The sequence below is a fragment of the Lynx rufus genome, unplaced genomic scaffold (assembly GCF_022079265.1).
Source record: "Lynx rufus isolate CCGP_SWC_20201006 ecotype Redwood Valley unplaced genomic scaffold, mLynRuf1.p SCAF_2, whole genome shotgun sequence".
NCBI lineage: Eukaryota > Metazoa > Chordata > Mammalia > Carnivora > Felidae > Lynx > Lynx rufus.
The window spans coordinates 8,347,623-8,372,618 of NW_025814834.1; the positions used below are offsets into that span (position 1 = coordinate 8,347,623).

The 24,996-nt window shown below is 50.0% G+C and overlaps 1 protein-coding gene across 1 annotated transcript in view; it reads right to left on the minus strand.

Annotated features, from left to right (window-relative positions):
- Positions 1–24,996, minus strand: part of ARMC9 (armadillo repeat containing 9) — a 151,626-nt gene that overhangs the window by 11,108 nt on the left and 115,522 nt on the right. Inside the window, exons 20-23 of the mRNA XM_047084655.1 lie at positions 22,356–22,460; positions 10,839–10,954; positions 6,029–6,153; positions 1,317–1,431 (exon numbers count right to left, since the gene is read on the minus strand). Of these exons, the coding sequence (XP_046940611.1) occupies positions 1,317–1,431; positions 6,029–6,153; positions 10,839–10,954; positions 22,356–22,460 (461 nt within the window). The remainder of the gene's footprint in view (positions 1–1,316; positions 1,432–6,028; positions 6,154–10,838; positions 10,955–22,355; positions 22,461–24,996) is intronic.

Genomic DNA, 24,996 nt, shown 5'->3' on the forward strand with positions numbered 1-24,996 from the left:
AGCTCAGCGGGGACTCCCGTGTGTGCGGCTTCCATCTGCGGGAGCCTGCAGGAAGGGCAGCGGGGGCCTGGGTATGGGGAGGGCAGCCAGCAGGCTGGTTCCTCCGGCCCTCTACACTGCCAGGGGGAAGCGTCTGCAGGGCGTGGGGGAGGCTTCGCGCCTCGGGGGTCTGGAGTCTGTGGCTCCGCAAGGCTCTGCCGCTCAAGGAACTCCAGACCGGGCCGAGGTCAGCCGTGACCACAGCTGGGGTGCAGGCCTGCCCGCTGCTGACGCAGTCGTGGAAACACTTCCCAATTCTGTAGAAAGGTGGGGGCACAGAAGGCCTGACCGGTCACCATGGCAAAGTTCCTCTAAATCAGAGACTCCAAGGGTGTAGTCATGTTAAACACGGTTCTAGGCCAGTGTTTTAGTGCAGAAGGCTGGCTTCTCCATCCTGAAATTACACAGGCTGCAGGGCACCGCGTGGCCGGGCGGACGCGGTGGGGGCAGCCGGGGTGCCGGGCGGATAGGCTGAGACCAGGGCTAGGCCCCTCTCCCTGAGCAAGCTCCTTGAGATCTGAAAGAAGGGGCCTAGAGCCCCAGACTTTCTCCATTCTAAAGAACCCCAAGTGACGCAGCAAAGGCCAGTCTGTACTCATTTGGTGCTGAGGAAGAGAAAACACCTTTGTATTCCGTGTGGGATCCTGTGTCTATTTTAGGAAGGTCCGGAGGGCACCTGGGAGGCTCGGTCGGTTAAGCGTCCGACTTTGGCTCAGGTCATGATCTCACGGTTCGTGGGTTCGAGCCCCGCGTCAGGCTCTGTGCTGACAGCTCGGAGCCTGAAGCCTGCTTTGGATTCTGTGTCTCCCTCTCTCTCTGCCCCTCCCCTGCTTGTGCTCTCTCTCTCTCTGTCTCTCAAAAATAAACATTAAAAAAAAAAAACTTTATAGGAAGGCGACATCTGAGCGAAACCATTTCACTAACCTCGTTCTCCATCTTTCTCCCATCCATCCTATCTTCTCCAAAAGCAAACCGCTGAGATAGGACACTGTTCACAAGTTACCCCAAATCACACATCCTCACAAGCACGTTCAGCTTGCAGTTCTTAAAACCAGTCCCTTGGGTAGGTTTATGAGTTTCCTTTCCTTCCGGTCTGACAACCGATAATTCTCAGGTGGCAGGTGCCTCCCCGTGGGCTCTGAGGTTAACAGGTGTGGTGGCCACAGCCCCTGGGTATCTCCGTAGGGTGCTTTGGGCCCCAGTGAAACGCTCCTGTGCCGTCAGAGTCAGAGCCTGGACCACAGAGGAGCCCTCCCAGGACACCTCCCCGTCCCTACCTGGTGGTGTCTCCACCGCCTAGGGCCGGGCTGGGGTCCCCCGCCGAGGGCAGACGAACCTCTCCCTGATGTCCCGCTGGCAACCATTCTCCCGGTTTGATGTCCACCGTGGAGGCTGGGGAGGAGAGAGAGTTCAGTGGACTCTTTGCTCCTTACTGGGCTGGGCCCCAAAGCCAAGAACAGCACATGCCCACGCGAGCCCCTGACAGCTCCCTGGAGCCCACCGGGGAGGACTCGTTCGCTTGTGTGCAGCCCGAGAAGTCTCCAGGCGGCCGCTCGGCGCGCTTACAACCTGGGGGCGCAGCGCGAGCGCTCTGGCTGGATACACGCGCAGCACAGGGAACCACAGACCTTTGGCCCCTTTGCTTCTCCTGGCCCCCCCTCTGCCTCTCAGGGAAAAGCCGACAAACGTGGAACTGTCTCCCTCGGTCGCTGCTTGGTGCCAGTGCAGAGGAGCATGGAGGCACGGTAAAAAACTATTTGTTCTTTGTCTGAAATTCCAATTCAGCTGGGCGTCCCGTACTTTTATTTGCCGGATTCGGCAACCCCAGAGGTGGGGCCCTCTTCCCCCTGAGCTACCCCAGGACCCTTCAGGCCCGAATCCCCCAGTCCACCCACAGGGGCAGGCACTGCCCTGATTCGCAGCCAGCAGTGTTTGTGCTGACATCATGGGCCAGGAGCAGGCCACCCGGGTCACCCCGGAGACCTTCACAGGGAAATGACCGAGAAGCCCCAGACGACACTGCCAGGGAGCTCTCCTGAGGGCCCGGGGAGGGACCTATTCTGTGTTTCAAATGATATGAACCCCTTCTTCTCCGGCCCCACTTTTCTTCTTGTTCTACAGCCAAAGGGCTTCACGCCACCGTCAAAGCAATTCTGTGACAGAGTCCAGATTTATGTCCTTAGTCCAAGCTCCTTCCGGCCCTTTCATTTAAAATTTTATCCATTTTGAGAGAGACACAGAGAGAGCGAGCGAAAGTGAGCACACACAAGTGGGGGAGGGGCAGAGAGAAGGAAAAACAGAATCCCAAGCAGCCTCTGCGCCATCAGCACGGAGCCCCAGGTGGAGGCCGAACTCACGAACTGTGAGATCATGACCTGAGCCGAGATCAAGAGCTGGATGCTTAACCGACTGAGCCACCCAGGAGCCCCAAGCCCTTTCGTTTAAAAATGTCCCCGGTACCTTTGCAACGTGGCCTCTACTTTATCTTCAATATAAACAATCTTCTTTGCAGGTTTCCTCAAACGCATAGCAAGGGACACAGCTTTGACTTCCAGGTAACTATCTTTTGACCCAAACAGGGAATCTGTTTCTGGTGTGGAGCCCAATGGGTGGCATTATTTACAGCCCACCAGGACAGTCTCCACTTAAAGCTGGGACTGGACCTGGAAATTCAGCCTTCTCTGATCTGTTCTCCAGTGGACAACTGGCCTGTCTGTGCTCTCTGCTCTACAAGCTTATAATATAGCCCGGGACACAGAATTTAGGCGTATGAAGAAATAATTGAGTGGAACCACATACAGCTGTGTGCTGGGCTACACAGAAAATCCCATCCCAGTTAATGGTGCCACCAAGATGGCGCCCAAGGGTGGGTGGGTAGTCCTCCAGGATCAGGAGCTTTCCCAGGTGGGAGTGGGTGGAGGGACAGGTTGGGGGGTGGGTGGGAAAGCCCCCTGGCAGGAGGGAGGAGGAACTAAGCTGAGCTGTCCTGAGACCCTCTGAGGTCTTTTTGGTCCTGTCACCAAATAGTAGTCATCCCCTACACCCCTTCCCACTCCCTCCACTGAATGTCACCACGTAGGCGTTCAGAGCTCCCACCACAGAAGGACAGATCCACTGCAAGCTGGGGACCGGGGGACACCAGCAGCTGTGTGCGGGCACCAGAGGCTTCCTGGGATGAAGTACTGTTTTCCCGCCTGTGGATCCATTTCAGACCAGGCTGGGCATTCTCACCTGAGGCCACTGACAAGGTATGTGACTTTGATATCTGAGATAGCCTTGGTTGAGGGGGAATGAGAATAAATTCCCCCCAGGCCGATGTCATAACAAAATTCTAAGTCACATTCTTGGCTTTTTCCTTTGGGAACTATTTCCTGTTGGCTCTGTGGAGCCAGTCCCTTTGCCTAAAAAGAATGTACTTTCTGGCCCTGCGGTCAGCTGATCAAGCGGTTGGAGGATTCCACAGGTTCCCATCATGAGTTTTCACCTTTAGCATCGACTGAATGCAGAGGTGTGAAGGGGCTTCCCGGGCTAACGCGCTCGAGGCCACCGTGGTGGGTTCCCGCTGGGTCTGAGGTGTGGCATGAATTCCCAGTATGAGTGAAGGCCAGGAGGCCAGGCTTAGCAGCAAGTCATGTGTGAGGGGCCTCTGAGGAGTAGCTGGGCGAAGCCAGATCGGGCTGGGGGCGTCGGGGGGGGGGGCGGTGGACAAAGTGAGCCAGAGCACGGAAGCAGGAGAAAGGGCCGGAGAAGCAGGACTATATGGACGGAGGGGTCCAGAGGAAGTCAAATCAGGCTTCTGACAGGAAAGGAGTTACACAGAAGACGACGAGGGCCAGGGTGGCCACCCAGCCCACCAGTGTTGTCTCCCTCTCTAGCCCTCTGATCTGCTGGCCCAGATGCAGCCTCAGAACCAGTCTCAACACTGCTTATGTGCGTTCTTGCTTTTGGCTTTTGTTTTTGTTTTTACTTAAGCAGGCTTCATGCTCAGTGTGGAGCCCAACATGGAGCTTGAACTCACAACCCTGAGATCAAGACCTGCACTGAGATCAGAGTCAGATGCTTATCTGACTGAGCCACCCAGGGGCCCCTGGTTATGCGCATTCTAAGCACATAAACCCAAGGCTGCTTGCCAGTCGTCCTCACATAGAGGCTGGGTGAGAAGAGGGAGGGACGGTGGCGACAAGACCAACCGAGGGAGCGGACCAGTGGTCCCGGGACATCGGTCCTGGGGTGGCTGCAGCTGGGCAAGCCCGGAAGACGGCAGAAGGAAGAACAGAATCTACACCACAAATGCTCCCTAAAGGCTTCCTAAATGACCCAGGGAGAGCCACTAACCCGGTGGAGGCTTGGCTTCCCACGGGAGACCCTCGGTCAAGGAAAAGGATTGTAAGAGAGATTTAGGGGTGCTGCCCTGAGGCTGACAGCAGGCCGCGCAGGGCAGGGGAGAATGGTTCCTGTGGCCGGTTTCTGGCCCACGGAGTGAGGGTGGTTATTTCTGGAGCCCACTGAGGCGGGAGGGGAGTTGATGAGTAGGGTGGGGGTCCTGGGTCCCAGCCAGGCCTAAGCAGAGAGGAGCAGGTAGGAGAAGGGGGCACGTGGAACATGGGGGACATGGTCTCAGCGATCGGAGCTAACTCCGGCCAAGCGGCTGTCCTGGCTCCAGGTGGCCCCATGTGGAGGGGCTGCCGCCTCCCCAGGGGGAGGCACTGGGGACCGTGCTGATCACCCAGGCTGGGTCCCCTGGTGGCTGCCCACTGTTTTCATGTGAGGAACCGGGATTTGCCAGGGCCTCGACTTTGTCAGGGCTAAAAGCAATGGTGTTTGAAAATCACAATGACATCAACATCTCCAGCAGTATCACCAGCGGCCACGCAGCTACTCCATCCACGGCGGCCTCGAACGCCTCTATCCTACACGGAACACATGCTAAATCCTTCCAAAATCCAGGACCATACTGATAATCAGTGCAAGACACAGGGCCACCCTGGTGGTCACTTCGGTGAAACAAGGACGTACCTGATAAATAAACGGCCCTAAATGCAACTTTTCAGAAGTCCAGGCTGAACTTGAAATCGTTTTTACCTCAAAGGGCATTAGGTGAAATTGGCAAAAGTGGTTAGACCACCTCAAATCTCCACCCTGGCACAGAAATCTCTGGACAAATGGTGGAGCTAATCAGCTTTCAGTGAGGGCATATTAACGTTTACAGCTCTAACAAAACATGTGAAATAACACATGACCTAAGGTGGTAAAACCTCTAAAACTGTCCCTAACCAGGAGACCCTCCCCCAGACTCTCCAACAACCTGGCTCTCCTCCGGCTCTGTGACCAGCCTACCGCTCTGAACCGGGGCTTAGCAGCGTTCGAATCCAATTGTGAGCAGATTATAAAAGTTCTCAGATGTTTCTCATACTGGAATCTGACCTGCTCCTCTGTTGTTTTTCCCGTTTGAATGGAGATTACAGTCTTATCTGGCCTGCTCATATCCTTTTAATTTCCTCTTGAAAATTAAAAAAACAAAACAAAACAAAACCTTTCGTACATATTCGATTATTCAAAGCATATATATTTTTTCTGGCATCTAAAAAAAAATACTTTTTATCCACGCGTGTGCCCCTGCTCACACATTTCTGTCTCAGGCCAGCCTTCGAACACGCGGCCGCGTGCCTCGTCCAAAGTCTGAGGTGCCAAAGCCTCGGTCATAAATCGACATCGCCTTCTGAGACGTGACTACTCGGAAAGCTCACATCAAACGCAGCTTTCCCCAGCACAAGTGCGCTACTCGCTTGCAGACGTGGGCAGTGCTCACTATTCTGCGATAGAAGGGGGTCTGGAGGAACAGGCCACGGGCAGGTGTGGCCGCGTGGCTGCGGGTCAGCGGGCCTCGGGAACGCGGGGCAGTGGCCGAGACCAGGGTGTGAGCACGAGGCCTCTCCGGGTGTGTGGCTGCTGCTGCCCGGTCCCCACGCCACCGGCGTTCCGTTCTTACGTGAAGGCCCCGAAGCACCAGCCTCACCCCCCTGGTGCACCGGACGGGGGGCGCTTGTCAGGGACGGGAGGCCGCCGTTTCCCGCACGTTGGGCCATCTGGGGAGGAACGGGACGGTCTTCCGGCCTGGAGGGAAGAATGAAACACAGCAGTAAATACAGGTAGCCAGGAGGAATTTGCTGCCTACCGTGAGACGCCAGAAACAAAGACAGGGAGCGGGAGCCCCCGAAGTTCTTTTGTTAAATGGATATCTAATACATATGATAGCTGTCAGATATGATATGCTTAACACATAGTTAAGCAGATATGAGGTTTTTTTTTAAGGTGTTGGCAGAAACTAGGATGTACCCTCTTAGCTCCTATAAATGCACGGTGATAGATAGTATCTGTCCGACACACAGTTGCATCTTTTGGCTTTGGGGGACGTGGGAGCACGGCATTTCAACCAAACCGTTGAAGGCACCCAGCTTCTGGTTTTTCCTCAGAGGATGAAGCAGATTAGCAAACGGACGAATGCCATCAGAAGAGACATGATGTGTCACGTCAGCCATGACAAGAGCTGGACAGGCCCGGGACCGGGGAGAGCTCGCTCTATGTCAACACCTAAGTGTGCCTACATCGCCTGACGGCACCCGGGGCGGTGGAGCCGGCCCAGGCAGACGCATTCACCCGGCAGACACCTGTCAGGTGCCTCATCGTGCGGGACCCCCAGCCAGGCGTGGGAGCCAGGGATCCCCCCGCCAGAGAGGTGGTGGGAAGTAGGCCGGCTCTCCGTTCAGACTTGACAACAGATCCCAGGGGAGGCTCTCCAGGTGGGCACGGTCCTCAACAAGGAGCCGCTAGCCACCTGCCCAGCAAGGGCTTGGTGGGAGGCACACCATGGCAAGTACAGGGTGCTTTTCCTAGGGGTGGGCCCTGTGAGATGGCTGTTCTCGAATGTCAGTTCCAGTAGCAAAGACAAGTAGACGTTAAGCCGCCCGGAGGGGCAGGAAAGGCTGTGTGTGTGTGTGTGTGTGTGTGTGTGTGTGTGGCATTCAGCCAGTCATGAACTCTGAGTCAGGACTGCCTGGGGCCAAAGGGGGGAAATTTTTCCACCGGGGAAGTAACACCAGGAGGCAGATGGAGAGGCAAAAAAAAAAAAAAAAAAAAAAGTATATACTTATGCTGCATTGTTACAGAAATATTTAAGGCACCACCAAAGTGAAAAAAAATGCAGGCTGGAGGGGACAGGGTGTCCTGGGGAAGAGCTTCAAGGCCCAGGGTCAAGGTGGGGGGTCAACCGAGAAGGACCCTGTCAGCCAGGGTTTGATTAGATTTGATCCCTAAGGGACACAGGAGTCACAGAAATGACATCCCATGATGACGTGCTAGAAACCTCATTCTGGGGTGACGGACGGTGGACCGTGGCAGGGAGAACCACTGGGGGGGGAAGAGATGGCTCAGGAGGGTAGAGGGGAAGGGCCAGGGCTGGGAGAGGGAAGGCTGGCTCAGGTGTTTGGGGGTGTTAACGCCATTCCCTGAAGCAGGGGGTTGAGGGGACGGTGGTGTTCCCCTAGGAAGCGCAGACTCAGGGTGCTGCGGGGACATACCTAGCAGCTGGGGCAAGTCTACAATGGAATGGGATTTTGTGTCTGCAGTATGTAATGGAGACCCCAGCACAAGCAGGATGGGCGGGGACCGGAAACGGGGCATTTTAGGAGGAAGAGGGGTGATTTGGGGACCAAGCCGACAAGGCAGTGGGATGTGGGGGTGGGTGAGTGACCAGGAATGTGGTCAGCAGACCCGTGGCAGCAGTAACCTGAAGTCACTGCCAGACCCTGCGGGCTATGAAAGGAGGGGAGGGGGCGGAGAGGCAGCCAGAGAGGACCTGGGGGAGGGCACTTGGGGACCAGAAAGGCCTGGGGGAAGGAAAGCAGCAAAAGGGAGGTTGAAGGTGGAGCAAAGGAGGTGTTAAATGGTGACGCTGAGTCTGGACAGTGACAGGAGGAGAGGGATCCATAACCCATGGAGGGGTGAGGCTGGGGGCGGGGGTGCTGAGGGAGGGCTGGGGGGCACACATCTGATGCTGGGGTGACAGAGGGTCTTGAATTGTGCAGGGTGACTGTCTTTTTGTTTTCAGTCTTTCTTTTCTTGATTAAAAAGCAGTTAATCATGGTTTGCCCTCCCAGTACCTAGACACAACCACTATTAACATTTGATATCTTAAATTCAAAGATAGGGGCCCCTGGGTGGCTCAGTCGGGGCCAACTCTTGATTTTGGCTCAGGTCATGATCTCACGGTTCGGGAGATTGAGCTCTGCGTCGCTTGGGATTTTTTCTCTCTCTCTGCCTCAGCCCCACTTGTGCGTGTGCGTGTGCGTGTGTGTGTGTGTGTGTGTGCGCGCACGCACACACTCTTTCTCAAAATGAATAAAAACAAATTGCAAATACATACTTTAAAAAATACAACCTGAGGGGCGCCTGGGTGGCGCAGTCGGTTAAGCGGCCGACTTCAGCCAGGTCACGATCTCGCGGTCCGTGAGTTCGAGCCCCGCGTCGGGCTCTGGGCTGATGGCTCAGAGCCTGGAGCCCGTTTCCGATTCTGTGTCTCCCTCTCTCTCTGCCCCTCCCCCGTTCATGCTCTGTCTCCCTCTGTCCCAAAAATAAATAAACGTTGGAAAAAAAAATTTAAAAAATAAAAAATAAAAAATAAAAAATAAAAAATACAACGTGTGATCACTGTAAGTGGCTGGCAGGCTGGATCTACCCAGTTTTATGATTTGCTTTTTCACTTAGCAAATATATTGCGAGGCTCTCCCCATGTATTAAATATTCTGCTAAAACATTATTTTCAATACCATTTTGTGTGGCTATATAATTTATGTAAACAGCCTCCCGCTTTGGGCATTTAGATTTTTCCTCATGAATAACACTGCAATAAATACCTGGTACACAGAGCTGTGAATAGCTGATTACTTCTCCGCATAAAATCCTAGCAGTGCGATTACTGACTCCAGAGTGTGCAATACATATTGTATATGTACATATATATTTGGGGAGCGTATATGTATATGTACATACATATTTGGGGAGCGTATCCCCAGAGCGTGCAATACATATTGTCAAGGGTCCCCAAGATCGCTGAGATTCTCGACGTACGCTCTTCGCCATACTAGGTTATCAGAGCCGACTGGCTGAACGGAGTCACGTAATCTTTGACTAAAGATCCTGAGAGTTCACCGGAGGGAGCACCCTGCATCTGCCACCACCGACGGACCCAGTACATCGGGATTGTGTACATTGGGACCCCGGGATCACAACCTTGAGCTGAAATCAAGAGTCGGATGCTCAACCGACGGAGACACCCAGGTGCCCCAAAGATAATCTTACAAATTTTAAAGATGATCATTTGGTGTCCTCTCTCCCACGTTAAAAGCACGATGAAATTTTCTTAGTTCCCACCACCACTTCCGTTCAAAAATATATCATAAGCCAGATTTACTAGTAGCTGACACTTGGCTGTATTCCAGATCCAAAAAGCAAACACCAAAGCTGTTAGATATCAATGACATTCTTGGGACAATCAGGGAATACTGATACACTACACGATATCATGCGAATGTGGGCTTTCTTAGGTGTGATAGATAATGTGGTTAAGCACAGGGATGCTCTTATTCTTAGGGGACGTGTTGCAAGCCGGCAGCCTTCTTTCAAACAGTTCAGCCAAGCGAGTATGCGTGTGTAAGTTATATACTATGCACACGGAAGGAGCCCGAGAGAAGATGTCAAGGTGGCGATACGTTAATAGCTGGAAGCTGAGTTAAAAAATACTGATAGTAAGTTTAAGAAAAAAAAAACACCACGGTGCTAGTAACTTAAAATAACCCTGAAACGTGAAGCGCATGGCGGCTAGTTTTGAGATCAAATCACACGATCACCGATCCACAGGGTGGGCCTGGAAATTCCAGGCTGAGTCCCGCACGAGCGGGGTCTGGCTGCGGGGCTCCGGCATGCCAGCAGGCCTTTCCGCACTGTGCCTGTGGCTGCATCCCCAGGGCCTGGTGGTTAGTTACAAATTACTACAGGGTAAAACTGGAAACAGCCAAACTGCCCAGCTACAGGGAATAACTAAGTAAAATGTGTCATGTTCCCTCGAACTATTTTATGGCCGGTGTTTGTCGAAGGAATCAAGAAATGCCAGTTTTCTGCCTGCTCTCTGTAACCCCCTGGTTTGTACCTGTTGTTTCTCTAGACAGCTGGACTGCTTGGGCTGGGGTTCCCCCAGAGCCCACAGGGTTCCCAGGGAGATCAGAGGCTGTAGTTTTGTTGACATAAACGGGGTAGGAGCAAGGCTCTGAAGAATGAAGAAAGCTGGGCCGCTAAACACACATAGGGTTGCTTTAAAAAGTGAGTGTGTTTATTTAAGCCAAGTTGATTTGGTGTCTGAACCTGTGATGCTCCACCCGAACAAAAGAACAAAAGAACGAAAGGCCTGGGGTGGCGGCCGAGAAAAGAAGGACCAGAGTCGCGCGTCTGGGTGGACCCACTGCTCCTTCTGGTCCTTTCCTTTGAAATTACATTTGGCCAACACTTGGCTTCTTCAGGGCAAAGTGCCTGGAGGTCCTGCAATCCTACCACTTCATTTTCTGGAAGAAGAAACCTCAAGGGAAGGAGACAACACCTTTCCCCTCAAAAATTCCCAAGAGATAAATAATGAAGAGATAAATGCTTTCCAACGTGAACGTTTTATTTCGGATTTTTCAATACACACATCTTACACTGCAGGTAAAACAAAGCTTAAGAAATCCCCGCCTCCTTTAGCCCGGACTTACACTGGGTACCCCGTCCTGTGGCCGCCAGGGGTGACGGGCCGGCACAGGGGCTCGTCGGCACTGCGCTGCACACCGGCCAGGCCCTTCCGCCTCATCTTCCCCGTGTTGGTCATGATCTGGTGGAAGGAAAGGGGAGATGGGCTGGAGAAATCGCCTACTTGAAAGCTGACCCAGAGGTAGCAGATACTACACGCAATAAAGTAACCTATAGGAGTAAGAGGCTTTGCAAATAAGTGAAGAAGGATCACACAGTATTCAGATACACAGAAATTTGGGGAAAAATTCCTTTAGGTTTGCGTATTATGCCATTTAGCAGTATAAATTAAAAAAAAAAAACAAAAAAACCAGACCATGGAAAAGGGAAGAAAACAGTTGAATACAGTAACAATTACATCTCTGGGAAGACTGAGTGTTGAAAGTGAGAAGAAAAAAAAGATGGGCAGATTTGGTTTCATAAAAAGGTAAACTTTCCAGTGGTGCCTGGGTGGCTCAGTCCATTAAATGTCCAATTCTTGATCCTGGCTCAGGTCATAATCTCATGGTTCGTGTTGGGCTTTGCGCTCATAGTGTGGAGCCGGCTTGGGATTCTGTCTCCCCCTCTCTCTCTGCCCCTCCCCTGCTCACACTCTCTCTCTCAAGAAATGAAAAAGCTTTAAAACAATTTTTTTTTAATGTTTTATTTTTGAGAGAGAGAGCAATAGAGAGATAGAGCACACAAGTGGGGGAGGGGTAGTGAGAGAGGGGGACACAGAATCCAAAGCAAGTTCCAGGCTCTGAGCTGTCAGCACAGAGCCTGATGTGGGGTTCGAACCCACAAACCGTGAGATCCTGACCTGAGCCGAAGTTGGACGCTTAACTGACCGAGCCACCCAGGCGCCCTTAAAAAATTTTTTTTTTAATTAAAAAAAAGTCACCTTTCCACCTATATATTAGAGATAAGCCAAATGAACGGGTAAACAACACACTGGGAAGAAATATTTGCACATATTTAACAGATGAAAGGTTAAGACTTTCATTAGGTAAGTAGCTCGTACAAATCGGTAGGTGAAACAGTCCATTAGTGATCAAAGAATTCAAATAGTCAAGTCACAAAATAGAATAGATCGCCAGTAAAGGAAGGAAAACTAATTATCAACTTTACAAGTAATTAGAAATACAATTTCACACAAAAAAGTATCATTTTTCAACTCTTAAATGAGTGACAATTAAAGAAAGGATCCCACCCGCTGCTGGCAGGAATCAAAAGCCTTAGTGGCAGGGAAAGCTGAGTCATGTTCAATTACTTTGGGAAGTAATTTGGTGTTTTAAGTAGTCGTAACGATGTTCACATCTTTGGGTGTAAACCCTAGTGGAAGAACCCCAAATACGGGAAACATCAAATAAACAAAGTTGTTTGCTACAAAACTGTCATAGAGTAAAACTGGAATAATCTAGGTGTCCAGTAATAGGGGAAGAATTAAGTGAAATACAACATATTCATCCGAAATAGTAAGTGGCCCTTTACAATGATAAAGACTAGGTTATGAAAAATATGCTTATTTAAAACATTTACTAGAAGATTATAAAGCTGTACATAAATGATGCCTTCAATTATGCTAAAATTACACAAAAGGCTGGAAGGAAATATACACGAAAATGAATACAGTGATAGATAGGATAGTAGAACCAAGAGGAATTTTTCTCCTCTTTATTTTCCAAGTGTTCTCTAATATGATTATATTAACACTTCAGAAAATTTGTTTAAAAGAGAAATTACTGTAAAGCTAGTGAAATCTGAATAAAGTCTGTGGATTGTGCCAGTGTGGATTGCCCGCATGATATGGTGCTACAGTCCTATAAGATGGGATCCCTGGGAAAACTGGGGGGAAGGGCACATGGGACCTCTCTACACTTTTTCAAATTCCTGTGAACCTAGAATTATTTGAAAATAAAAAGTAAAAACAACAACAACAACAAAGCAGACACTTTTTTAAAAATTGGAATTACATCTTTGATTTCTTGATTTTTGCTGAGAAGTTATTAGGGTCTATCTAGTGTTTGAGGTAGGGAGAAAAAAAGGGCCTCACTGTGCTGTGGGGCCAGCACCAGCGAGGGAGGGTGGGCAGGGTGGGCCGCACCTGGGCTGGTGAAGATAGGGGTGGACAGGTGGGAGTGTGAAGGGGAGCAGGACAAGAGGAAAGAGAAAGTGTGAGCTTCTGGGGAGGAAATGGAACATAATTAGTTTTTTTTAAATGTTTATTTTTGAGAGACAGAGAGAGAGAGAGAGAGAGAGAGCAAGTATAAGTGGGGGAGGGGCAGAGAGAGGGAGACACAGAATCGGAAGCAGGCTCCAGGCTCCGAGCTGTCAGCACAGAGCCTGATGTGGGGCTCGAACTCACAAACCGCGAGATCATGACCTGAGCCACCAGGCACCCCGGAAACGGAACATAATTGAGCTTTCCAAGTAAGAACTAGCAGGCAGTACCCTTTGTATCTCCTGTGTGATCTGCAAAAAGAGGCTATTTTAACCACAATCACTTCACTCCGCCGGCTGCTTTTACTCGGACTTCCCTTCGGCTCACGGTCGTGCTGCCCCACCTAGTATGCGGGGTAACTTTACAGGCTGCACGACCCATCAGGGAAGCAGGCCCCTCAGGTCCGATTCTCAAAGGCACCCCAGGAACACTCGTGTTTCTCTTTCCCTCTCCATACTTCTCGACAGAACGCCTGGGTCTTTCCAAAGAAGGCTCAGAAGGTGAAGTCCTTAGCTACTGGAAAAGGGGAGACGGTGAATAGGTGCCTTCCAGCCCCACCCTCCCCTGCCCCTCCACTCCACGGTCCTTCTGGGCTCACCCTCCCAACTCCTTCCTAGAGGAGAGGGAACGTATCACGTACGTTGGAGAGTGTTTCAGCCTTTGGAAAACCGTCGGCCATACCATCTCCCCCCACCCTTTTTTTTAAAGATTTTATTTTCAAGTAATCTCTACACCCAACAGGGGGCCTCAAACTCACAACCCTGAGATCAAGAGGCGCTCGCTCTACGGACTGCGCCAGCCAGGCTCCCCAGCCATACCATCTCTTCAAAGGCACACGGGCCTAAGAAATAACTTGAGGTGGATGGTATCTGTCTTGGTTTCCAGGGGATGAAGAAACGGAGTCTGGCCTGTGGGCCAGAACTGTCTGGGCTGTTACTCAAACGCCCGAGGAAAGGCCCTTGGGCAAGAGGGCTAAGTGTGCAGGACCCAGCGAGTCAGAGCAGGTGCCTTGCAGAAGGGTCTGTTTCCTTCTCACCCGACAACGTGCTGTGCTTGTAGCGTGAGCCACCCGGTAGCCCACAGGTCCCCAGGCCCCTCTCTGGGCCCCTCACTTTCAGTGCGGCCCTTTTAGGCCGGGAAGATCTGAAACGATACCTAGTCCAACAACCTGTGGACAATACCGAGTTCTGCAGAAATGCTCCGGCGGCTGTTGGGAGAGAGAATGGAACGGGTCCCTGGCAGCCACCTTATTCGTCCAGAGGACTCAGCCTTCATCTGTGTGACAGATGGAGATTTCACTTGAAAGAAGGTTCTGCTCCTAAAAAAATGCAGCTTATTGAACCACAATAAAAAAATGCCGCATATGATTTAGCCGAATGTAATTTATCTAATAGCAAAAGATGGTCAACACATGTCAATCGAGGTAAAAAATGTTATTTCCCATTGACTAATTTTCGAGAATCGGTGAACCACGTAAGTTGTGACACGTTAATAAAGCAGTACGAATTTTTGTAAGGAAACGCAAGTTCCCTCTCTCTCTCTCTATCCACCCATCAATCCACCCACCGCGCAGAAGATGACATGGAGGCTGAAGTAGACACTCTTTGCGGTCCACCCAATATTCATTCTCTCCTGACCAACAGTACTCTGATTCTACTGGCACGCAAATGCTCTACTTAAAAATACTCCCCCCTGGGGCGCCTGGGTGGCTCAGTCGGTCGAGTGCCTGACTCCGGCTCAGGTCACGATCTCGCGGTTTGTGAGTCGGAGCCCCGTGTCAAGCTCTGTGCTGACAGCTCAGAGCCTGGAGCCTGCTTCCGATTCTGTGTCTCCCTCTCTCTCTGACTCTCCCCTCGTTCACACTCTTTCTCTCAAAAATAAATGAACATCAAAAAAAAAAATTTTTTTTTAATAAAAACATACCCCCTTTTGCAGACTCCCTTGCAGCTAGGGGTCACGTGACCCACTTCTGACCAGTAAGAATCCAGTGGAGGTCACCAGCTGGAACCCTGGGAAGGAGCACCATAGAAGGGGCAGATTTGGCTGGTCTGCCTGTCGGGCCTTCTTCCTGACTTTATCATGGGTTTGTGCCGGGAGCTCCCTCTGCCATCTCGTGACCAAGAGGCCACAAGCGTGTGAATGAGGTGCTCCCTCACTGAGGCAGAACTACCATGGAGTGGATGAAACTGAAGCTTCAAGACCCAGAAGAAGCCCTAGCAATGTGTTCACATGGTCCAATGTTTTTGTAACATTTGCAAAAGTAGGATATTTTAACTGCAAGCACTTAATACTGCTGTTTCTTTCTACTCTGACTTCCCTTCTGCTGTTTCTTCCTCCTCTGACTTCCCTTGTCATACTTCCCTTCACGTTGGTGGCGTGGTGTTGGGATTTAGCTAAGGGGGGATAATTTGGGACTTAGCTAAGGGCGCGCTGAGTCTCGATGACATTTAATTCAGGTTTCGAATAGATTCATATGATTCCCGATCATGGTGCACAGTCAAACCTTCGCTAGCTGTCCTGGGGTAGGAATGGCTTCTGGAAATTCCCTGCGTTGTCAGAGTATTTATGAATAATCAGTGTGCAAGAAAACTTGAAATATCCCCAAATCTTACAGCTTATTTGTGGAAGACATTTGAGGAGGGAGTTCTCAAATTCAGCGACAATCCTAAAAATGTATACAACAGCATTACCAAAAACTAAATGTGAGGCCAAAAGATTTTTCCAGTCTATCAATAATGAGAAACAAAATTTGATCAAATATGTTACAGGAAGGACAAATTTCCTTTTCTCTCCGTGGAAAACATTACAGACTCATTATTATATAGGTAGAGGTAATTAAAAGGCATAAAACAAAAACCAACAAACAAAAACCCCTATAAGGTATGCAAGGCAGCTAATTAATAAAAACATCACTTTTCTGTCAATTCTTAAAATTTGAATTTTACTGTGATTTATTTTTTCATTCCCATTCGGATTAAGTATCCACTTCATAACTAACTCTGTATTCCTTTATTGAAAGAAGCCTTCCCAAGCCCTGTAAACCAGAGGTCCCACAAAACCTGGGTCTTCCCTTCATACTGACAGGCAGAGTGTAGAAAGACATGCAAAGAGCCTGGAGTCCACATCCTTCAGTATTATCAGCGGGATGGATAGATTCTCCGCATTTGGCAGCTGGGCCAGTCCTAACTAATAAAGGAAAGAGAAGGTGCAGAGAGAAATGGAAGAATAACAGAAGGAACAGTGGTATTAGCTCTGGGTGGGTGGAGTTTTATTATGGTTGTTTAGACTGTTTATTTGGGCTTTCCCATAATAAGCATGTATTTCTTTCTTTTTTATTGTTTTATTTTATTTATTTTTTATTTTGGAAAAGGCTTTAGAGGGACTTTTTTTTTTAATATGAAATTTATTGTCAAATTGGTTTCCATATAACACCCAGTGCTCATCCCAACAGGTGCCCTTCTCAATGCCCATCACCCATCCTCCCCTCCCTCCCACCCCCCCATCTTTTTTTTTTAATGTTTTTAATTTATTCTTTTTAACGTGTTATTTATTTTTGAGAGAGTACAAGCAGGGAAGGGGAAGAGAGAGGGACAAAGGATCTGAAGCAGGCTGTGTGCCGACAGCAGCGAGCCCGATGTGGGGCTTGAACTCACGAACCGCGAGATCGTGACCTGAGCTGAAGTCGGAGCCTCAACTGAGCCATCCAGGCGTCCCTATTTCTTTTATAATTAGAAGGAAGCATACACAGGGCACCTGGCTGGCTCAGTAGCAGAAGCATGCGACTCTTAATCCTGGGGTTGTGAGTTCAGGCCCCACATTTGGTACAGGGATTAGTTAAAAACAAACAAACTTAAAAAAAAATACAAGAAACAAACTGAAAAAGAAATGGATTTGGAATATTTGCGGCTTGGGATTTTCTCGCCTGCTTGTTTGGTTGTGTTTTCACACACAAGAATGTGGACTTTTGGTTCCAACTCATCTCCCAATGTGTAGAGAGCACTGAGACTTCAACTATCAGGCAGGCAGGGCAGGAATAACTGGAAAGTGATCAGAATAAGCTCCAAAGTGGAGACACATTTGAAAAAAAGAAATCTAAAAGCAAAAACCGCAAACCGAGGCCCTTCCGTGTGCTTCCACGGCGGGCAGTGGGACGGCAGGGGCCCGGGGCCCTGCCCTGTCTCCGACGGGCTCGGCCCTGCACCCTGGCCAGCTGCGCCCGCCGCCCAAGTGGCAAAGTTTCCGTGGCCCAGACTCGGGCTTCAGGACCACTGGGGCGGGGTGGGGGGTGGCAGTAATAAAGATGCGGATTCCCAGGCCCGTCTCCATACACACATTCTTCGGAGGCAGGGCTACCCCGTCCTTCAGGCAATCTCTGGAAAACTAAACGAATTTGGGTCTCCGTTTGACAGAGGGAGGAAACGGTGGGAAGGGAGTGATCAGCTTTTACAGCAGGCATCCCCCGCAAAATGAGTTTATGCAGGGAACTTAGACCAGACAGAAAACTGTGAATATGCCATAGCTGGAGTTCTCTGAATTTTCAGACGCAGCAGGCAATTCACTGGAAAATCGACAGCTCTTCCAGAAGGTGGCACAGCTTAGTGGGAAAGGGCAAGGGCAAGCAGCTTCAAATAAACCTGAGAGTGTCCCTTACCCTTTCTCAGCCTCAGCTCTCCTGTCTAGAAAATGCGACACAAGCAGGATTTCCCCCGTAGTTTGTGGACCAAATTAAATGGAGTCAGATGTACGAAGTGGTCTGCACAGGGCTTGGCTCATGACGTGTGCTGAACTGATTTAAGACGTGCCCATTACTGTTGTTAAAGGTAATTAATAATAGGTTTAAACTGTGAAATAAAAACAAAAAGCTGAGATTCTGTGACACGTATCCACACCCCTTTTAACCGAGGTGACAAAGCTATTTAGATCAGGGCATTCTTTCAGGAAGGATTAAATGATTGTTCAGCATAGTATGGATGATACAAAAAAAAAAAAATTCAGAAATAAGCAAGGAGAAGTTGGCAAATCATCAGTCTTGACCTGCTGACAGTCACGGCCTAAAGAAACAAGGCGTGCTGCTTTCTACCAGAATTACGAGTAAGCAGCACATTTCTCGTGACCATGGCCACGCTCAGGCAAGCTTAGGAAGTGACTTGTTCTCTCGTCCCAGCTTTCTGAGTTCTCAGTGGTTGGCGGCACTGCTTGTGGCCTGGGCTCTGCTGTGCACAGGAGCTGTTTGCTTGCACTCGGGAGGGTCAGGATGGCAGCGGGACCCTTCTGGGAAGGGCGTGGCTCCAAATGCCTAGCAGGGGTGAGCCACTGGGTCCAGGAATCCTGGGAATGGTTTCCTTCCATCCCCCAATACCGATGGGCTGCCCCTGCCATACCTCCACCCTCACCCCCAAGCCAGTAGTTTCTAAATCATTGGTGTGTCCCATACCCGGTTCCTGGGATTATGGTAAGGAGGCCTGAGGAGGGTCCTAGGCTCTATCGTTAAGCCACATTGAGGGTCTGGGGCTTTGAGAGAGCCTGGGCTAGTTCTGTCCTGCAGGACAGCATCTGCTGCCCCACTTGCCGCTCCTTGCTGTTACCTGCATCCCTACCAAGAGCACAGTTTCGTCTGCTCTGTGTCTTTCATAAACTTCTCAAAGGTGACAGCTAGGTCTTAAACTTTTTGGCATTCTGCTATGTGTGAGGCAAATGGCATGAATTCGGTGAAAACTTTTTGAATATAATATTCTGATACAATGTTTCAAAAAGTCAGTATCTTTCAAGTGATCTTGAAAAATCTACAGTCTACCTCGTACATCAGAAGAGGAGGCGTGAATGCTTTCGGGCACACAGTCCCTGGTGAAATGTCTTCTGTTTTTAGCGGGTTCCCTCGTTGGGCACGAGCAGTTGCGGAGATACGAACTCAAAGCCTTGTGGGTACCGGAGCCAAAGGCACGGCTCTTTGAAATCGATGAGCCCCACAGAGAGGCTGGCGGGCTGTCGATTTCAAATCAAGATCGGGGGACTGAGGGCAGCTTAGCAAGACTGATGGGCAGAGACGGCAAAACTGGGAGTGTCCAGTAACCAGTGGCTGCCCCACATTGTTTTCTAACTTTAAAACTGCTTCCATGACGAGATCCTACGGTGACCTGGTGTGGAGGGTTGCAAGGTGGCCCCAAGTAGATACGCTCATGTTCTAACCCCACGAACCTGTGAATGTGGTGAATGTGACATCTGGCAAAAAGCAGTCTCTGCAGATGTAATTAAGTTAGTGATCTCGAGATGAAGCCATCATCCTAGATTATCCTAGATTCACGACAAGTGTCCCTATGAGACACAAAAGAGAGAAGGGGAGAAGGCCCTGTGGAGACAGAGGCGGAGTCTGGAGGGGTGCAGCCACCAGCCAGGGAACCCCTGGAGCCACCGGAAGCTGGAGGGGCATGGGGGCCTCTCCCCCAGGGCCTTCAGAGGGGGCGTGGCTGTGCGGGCCTCTTGATTTTGGACTTCTGGCCTCCAGAACTGTGAGAGGATAAACTTCCAGTGTTTTATACTAATTTGTCCTTCCGGCACCAGGAAGCTAAGACACTGGGTCTTCACGTTTATATAATGAATTCTTTCTGTACTTTGTACTCGTGTTACTCATATCTCCACCAAAAAGTAACTGACAAACGTGCAGGGAACTTTTCTGCTGGATTCAAAGATGTCCTCCTGGTGAAAGGATAGTGAAGATACGTGAAGGAGATTTAGAACTGCACGCTAGGGTAAAATGACGCCATTTCCAGATGCCATTACCCTGGGTTACCGGGTTACTGGTTGGTCTGAGAGCTCTGCCCTTTGTGCCCCACCAAGCGGCACGGTTAAGCTGGGAGTCTCAGACGTTCTGTGCCTTGGTTTTTGTTGCTGTTTAAAAACCTTCACCATCCTCAACCTAAGATCGCATAAGCATTTACTTCACCTGGGAGAGGGGCTGTAAATCGCTCTGCATTCACACTTGGTTTCGGTTCGCCAAGTTCTGTGAATGTCCTTGCTGACCATCACATGCCTGCGTGGTTGTGTCTGTGGGAAAGTCCCAACACTGCAGGGCTGGGTTCCCGGCCGTGGCTTCCACCTCTGAAGATGCCCCACCCACTTGCCTGTTCCATTCTCATCTCCTGCCTATGTAGCAAAAGAGTCTTGCATTCGTTCATTCAATATTTTATTTATTTTTGAGAGAGAGAGAGAGAGAGAGAGAGAGAGAGAGAGAGAGAGAGACAGGGCGAGCGCGTGAGCAGGGGAGGGGCAGAAAGAGGAGACACAGAATCCAAAGCACGTTCCAAGCTCCGAGCTGTCAGCACAGAGCCCGATGTGGGGCTCGAATCCAGGAACCATGAGATCATGACCTGAGCCAAAGTCAGACCCTTAACCGACTGAGCCACCCAGGTGCCCCAGGAGAGCCTTGCTTTCAAAAACGCACATCTTATCAAATGGAGCCCAGTCCCTCCCTGCCAAAGTCAGTGCTCTTCCAAAGGGAAACAAAGCCTAGTTAGGGCTTCAGACTTCCGTCAACAACTTGGAACCCAACTGCCTCATTTCCAACGTTTCTGGAGCACCTCCCCACTTGACTGAAAGTAAACAGAGCCTCCACAGTCAGTTAGATTCCTTTGATCCTTGAGACATTCAAAGGGCTGTGATGGGCTATAGGCCTTGACCATGACCAGAGGCAAGGTGGTGGGTAGTGGTGGTACGGGGGGTAAGGGTAGAACCCCGGCCGAGCCTCCTCGGGTCATCTCCCTTCACTCCTGCCCCCTATAGTCCATTTTCCATCATGCAACCAGAATGAAAATACAAGTTCATACATTAAAACAAGTCAAACTGAGTCACTCCCCTGCTCCAGTATTCTCCCAGCTCAGGCTGGGAGAAAATCCAAAACCCTTGCCTACAAAGCTCCCACAGATGGGCTTCTGGCTGTCCTCTAACGTCAAGTTCCACCAGCAGATTCTGTACCCCAGCCTGGGGCCCTGGAAATTCCTTGACAGGTGAGGAAAACTGGGGCAGGTGTCCAGGGAGAACAGTACCCAGGGTGAGATGAGGAGGGCCAGGATGGGGGCAGTGATGGGAAGGCACTTTCTGCTTCTGTCTACTCCTACAAGGCTCATGCCACCTGCACCCACATTCTTTTCCTTCTCAAGTCACTGTCCCTGACTTGTCTGTTGAGCAAGTTGTTCAAAGATTGTTGAAAGACTGGCTCCTGGCCTTCTGCTCCAGCAATTACTTGACTAATGCGCGATGTCAGAGTCCACGGGACTGACCCAGTCAAACAGCAGCTTCAAAATTCCAGGAGCTCCTTTTAATGCCAATGCCTTCACTCCTGTGTGCTCTGCTGTCTGTCCCAGGAGAGCGGACAGGCCCCCATCTCTTGTTCCTCCCTTCAGAAACCTCACACTCCAACATTCCACCTGTTCATTGATGTGCTTTCTGATCAAGGTTTCGTGAGACACCTGCGGGCGGGCCCCCGACACTGCCATCCCCTCCTGGCCGATAGGCAGCTCCCTCCTCACGCCCTCCCCTGTTTAGCTGGCGGGTGGTAACCAGGGGGCTCCTGGAGCTGGATGGGCATCAGAGTCAGCGGGGAGCTCTCTGAGCTCAGATGATGGCCCCATCTCAGATGCGTGACTCCACAGGCCTCTTGGATGCCTGGACTGGCCACCCAATCCATCCTGAAATACTCCTCCGTTCCGATTCCCATGGCGCTACATTATCCTGGTTCTCCTCAAGCCTCTCTGGCCACTTTCTGTCCTTCTCAGAGGCCCCGCTTCTTGCTCCCACTCCTGACATGCTGGTCTGCCCCTCTGTCCTCAGCCCCTCACTCTCTCTCTCTCTCTCTCTCTCTTTCCACCCTTTGCTTCATTAGGCATCTCTTCGCCTGCTCTGATGGTTTCAGCCATCACCGGTGTGCCGATGACTTGCAAACCCGCCAGTCTTTCCTTCTACTAGATAAGGCACACGAAAATTAAGAAGCTGGACAGGTGGGTGATTACTACTGAGGCGGGCACACCTTTGGATGTTAGGAAGGCCCCTGACATGTGCCCTCGTGTTATATCGTGATCTCTTTTCTGTTCACCGACAGCTCTATCTGTGACAGGTAGCTAGGGCCACAGTGCTCTTCAGGACCGCTGGAAGCAGACTGGCCAACACTCTCATAAACATAGTATCGTAGTATCGACCAAACCACACAGTCATGTGTCATTGCAAAGGCTAAATGCATCAATGGCCCATCTCTCCTTTCTACTTCTCCCCCACCCCCTCATGTGGTACTTACTCCCAAGTACTCCGTGGTCAGAAGCTTCTCGCCTGAGAGCTCTCCAAGCTGGGGCTGGATCAGCTCGTCTTTGTCCAGATCAGCTTCCATAGTGTCATGGTCCTCCTGTTTCAAAGGACACACGGGGGTCAGTGCTCCGGATCCCCCTGCTGCACATTCCCAGACAGCTGGGTCCCCAAGTGGGCACCTGCCAACGGAACGAGAAGGCGTCTGCCCAACCACAGCAACTGGTGGGTTTGCATTTCAAACGGCTTCAGGGGCAGTCTGTCCTCTGCTCATAACCTGAACCATGAAGCCAAAAGGGAAAATACCAGCCCACCTCTTTCGGAAGCTGGGCACCTATGGACACCTCCACGGCCACAGGTGTGAAGAGGTTCAATGAGACACTTAACAGTCTCCCTCAGTCACAGCTCTCAGAATTTCTCTGGGAGGTCAAGGGACCATATGAATAGCCAGGCCAGTCCACCAAGAACTATGAAGCACCTTCACAGGCACAGGCCTTCAGCAACTGTACGTTATAGGCTTGTTGTGCTCAAGCAGTTTACAGTCAATAAGTAAGAAGACTCATCAAAAAGAGAAGAGCTGTTTTGCTTTTGGGAAGATGGAGTGGATATACTTTTCCCTATTCCTCCCACCAAATACGGCCTCAAAACACTGGACGTTAAACATAAAAGAAACACAAGAGACCCTGAAAGACAGAGAGAAGGAGGCAGACTGGCCGGGTCCCCAAAGACACAAGGAGCGAAAGGTGCTGAGTTCCCTGGGGTTCCTAGGTTCCTTACAGATTCCACACTCGGGAGCTGAAGAAGCCAGCAGCCCAGCAACGTTTGAGTGGCGAAGACAAAAAAGTCTCCCCAGAGCCTGCTCCTCTAGCTGAAGGACCGGGAAAGGGAGGGCCTAGCAATGACAGAAGTTTTAGAAAATAACCAAACACCACAGAAAATATTGTGGCCCCGTCCCAACCACACCTGCCAGGGCCTTCGGGAGTCCAGGCTTCTGCCCTCACTGGGCTGTCATCAGGCACCCCCACATCCTCAGCTGGGGTGACACGAGTAGGGAGGGGGAATTTCATCCCTCCTGGGCAGTAATGAGGTTCCCCCATCCCCAGGAGAGAGTGGAGACCACGTGGAGAGCCCAGCCTTCCAGCCGACAGTGACGGGATACCCCCTCTCCATGCTCTGATGCCGTCGGAGGAGGCCTGGTGGAGATTCATGCTTTTACCACTGCCCACATGTTTCTGTGGTGCCAGGGGAGGCTCTGTGGGCAGCACTAATGAGGCACTCCTTCCTGTTCTAGTTAGAGAGATACTAGTCGAGGCTGCGTAGGGATCCGGAACTCCCACCCCTGTCTTGCAGTAACAAGGAGTCTCCTCCTGTCCCCTACCACCCCTGGGTGTCAACAGAGGCTGAGTGTAAATCCTGGTCTTCTATTCACACCTGGCGGCAATGAGGAGGAGACTCACCGCCACCCCCCCACCCCCAACCCCGCCGCCAGAGCAGTATCAGAAGCAGCCAGCTAAAACAGAAGGTTTCAATTAGATCAAAAGTCTTATAATCCTCAAAATATCTGGGCTTAAATAAAAAATCACTCATCATACCGGGAACCAGGAAGCTCTCTCAAACTGAACAAAAAGAGACGATCAATAGATGCCAACATCAAGGTAACGGAGATGCTACTAGAATGATCTGACATAGATTTTAAAGCAGTTATCACAAAAATGCTTCAGTGAGCAATTACATTCTTGAGACAAGTGAAAAATTAGGCAGTCCCAAGAACATAGAAAAAGAATAAAATAAACCCAAAGCAAGCACGAGCAAGAAAATAATATAAAGAACAGATATCAATGAAAAGGGAGAGAGAATAACAAGGGAGAAAATGAGTCAAAGAAAAAAGCTGGTTCTTGGAAAAGATTAATAAAATTATCCTGACCAATGTCAGGAACGAAACAGAAGATATTACTACAGATCCGGGAGATATCAAAAGGATGAGGGATCACTGTGAGTAATTCTGCACACAGGGGGTTGACAACACAGATAAAAGCACAAACTATCACAAGCCTCTCAATATGAAATTTTGATATAATTTTAAGATAACTTGAAAAGTCCTATTACTACTAAGGAAATTCCTTCATAGTTTAAGAATTCCCCTGAAAGAAATCTCTAGGCCTACATGGTCTCACTGGAGACTTCTATCAAACTTTTAAAAAAATACCACCAATTCTATATGTTTTCAAGAAAACAAAACAGGAAGGAATACTTCTTATTTCATTTCATGAAGGTTTTGTGTTACCAAAGCCAGAGAAAGCCAGTACCATAAAAAGAAAAATATAAACCAAAGTCCTTCATGAATAAAAATGCAAAAATCCTTAACAACCAAGCTAAGAGAAAGGTAAAAAAAATCCTCAGCAAAATCTTAACAAACAGAATGGAGCAACAGATCAATTATGTTAAAAGAATTATACGCCATGACCAAGTGCAGTTTGTTCCAGCAGTGCGAGTCCGGTTCAATATTTAAAATTTAAACATTGTAATCCATAATATTGAGGGGTTTGTCAAGAAAAAAAATCATATGATCATAGTAATGGATGGAAAAAAGGCATGAAAAAACTCAACATGACAAAAATTTTCAGAAAAATAGGAAA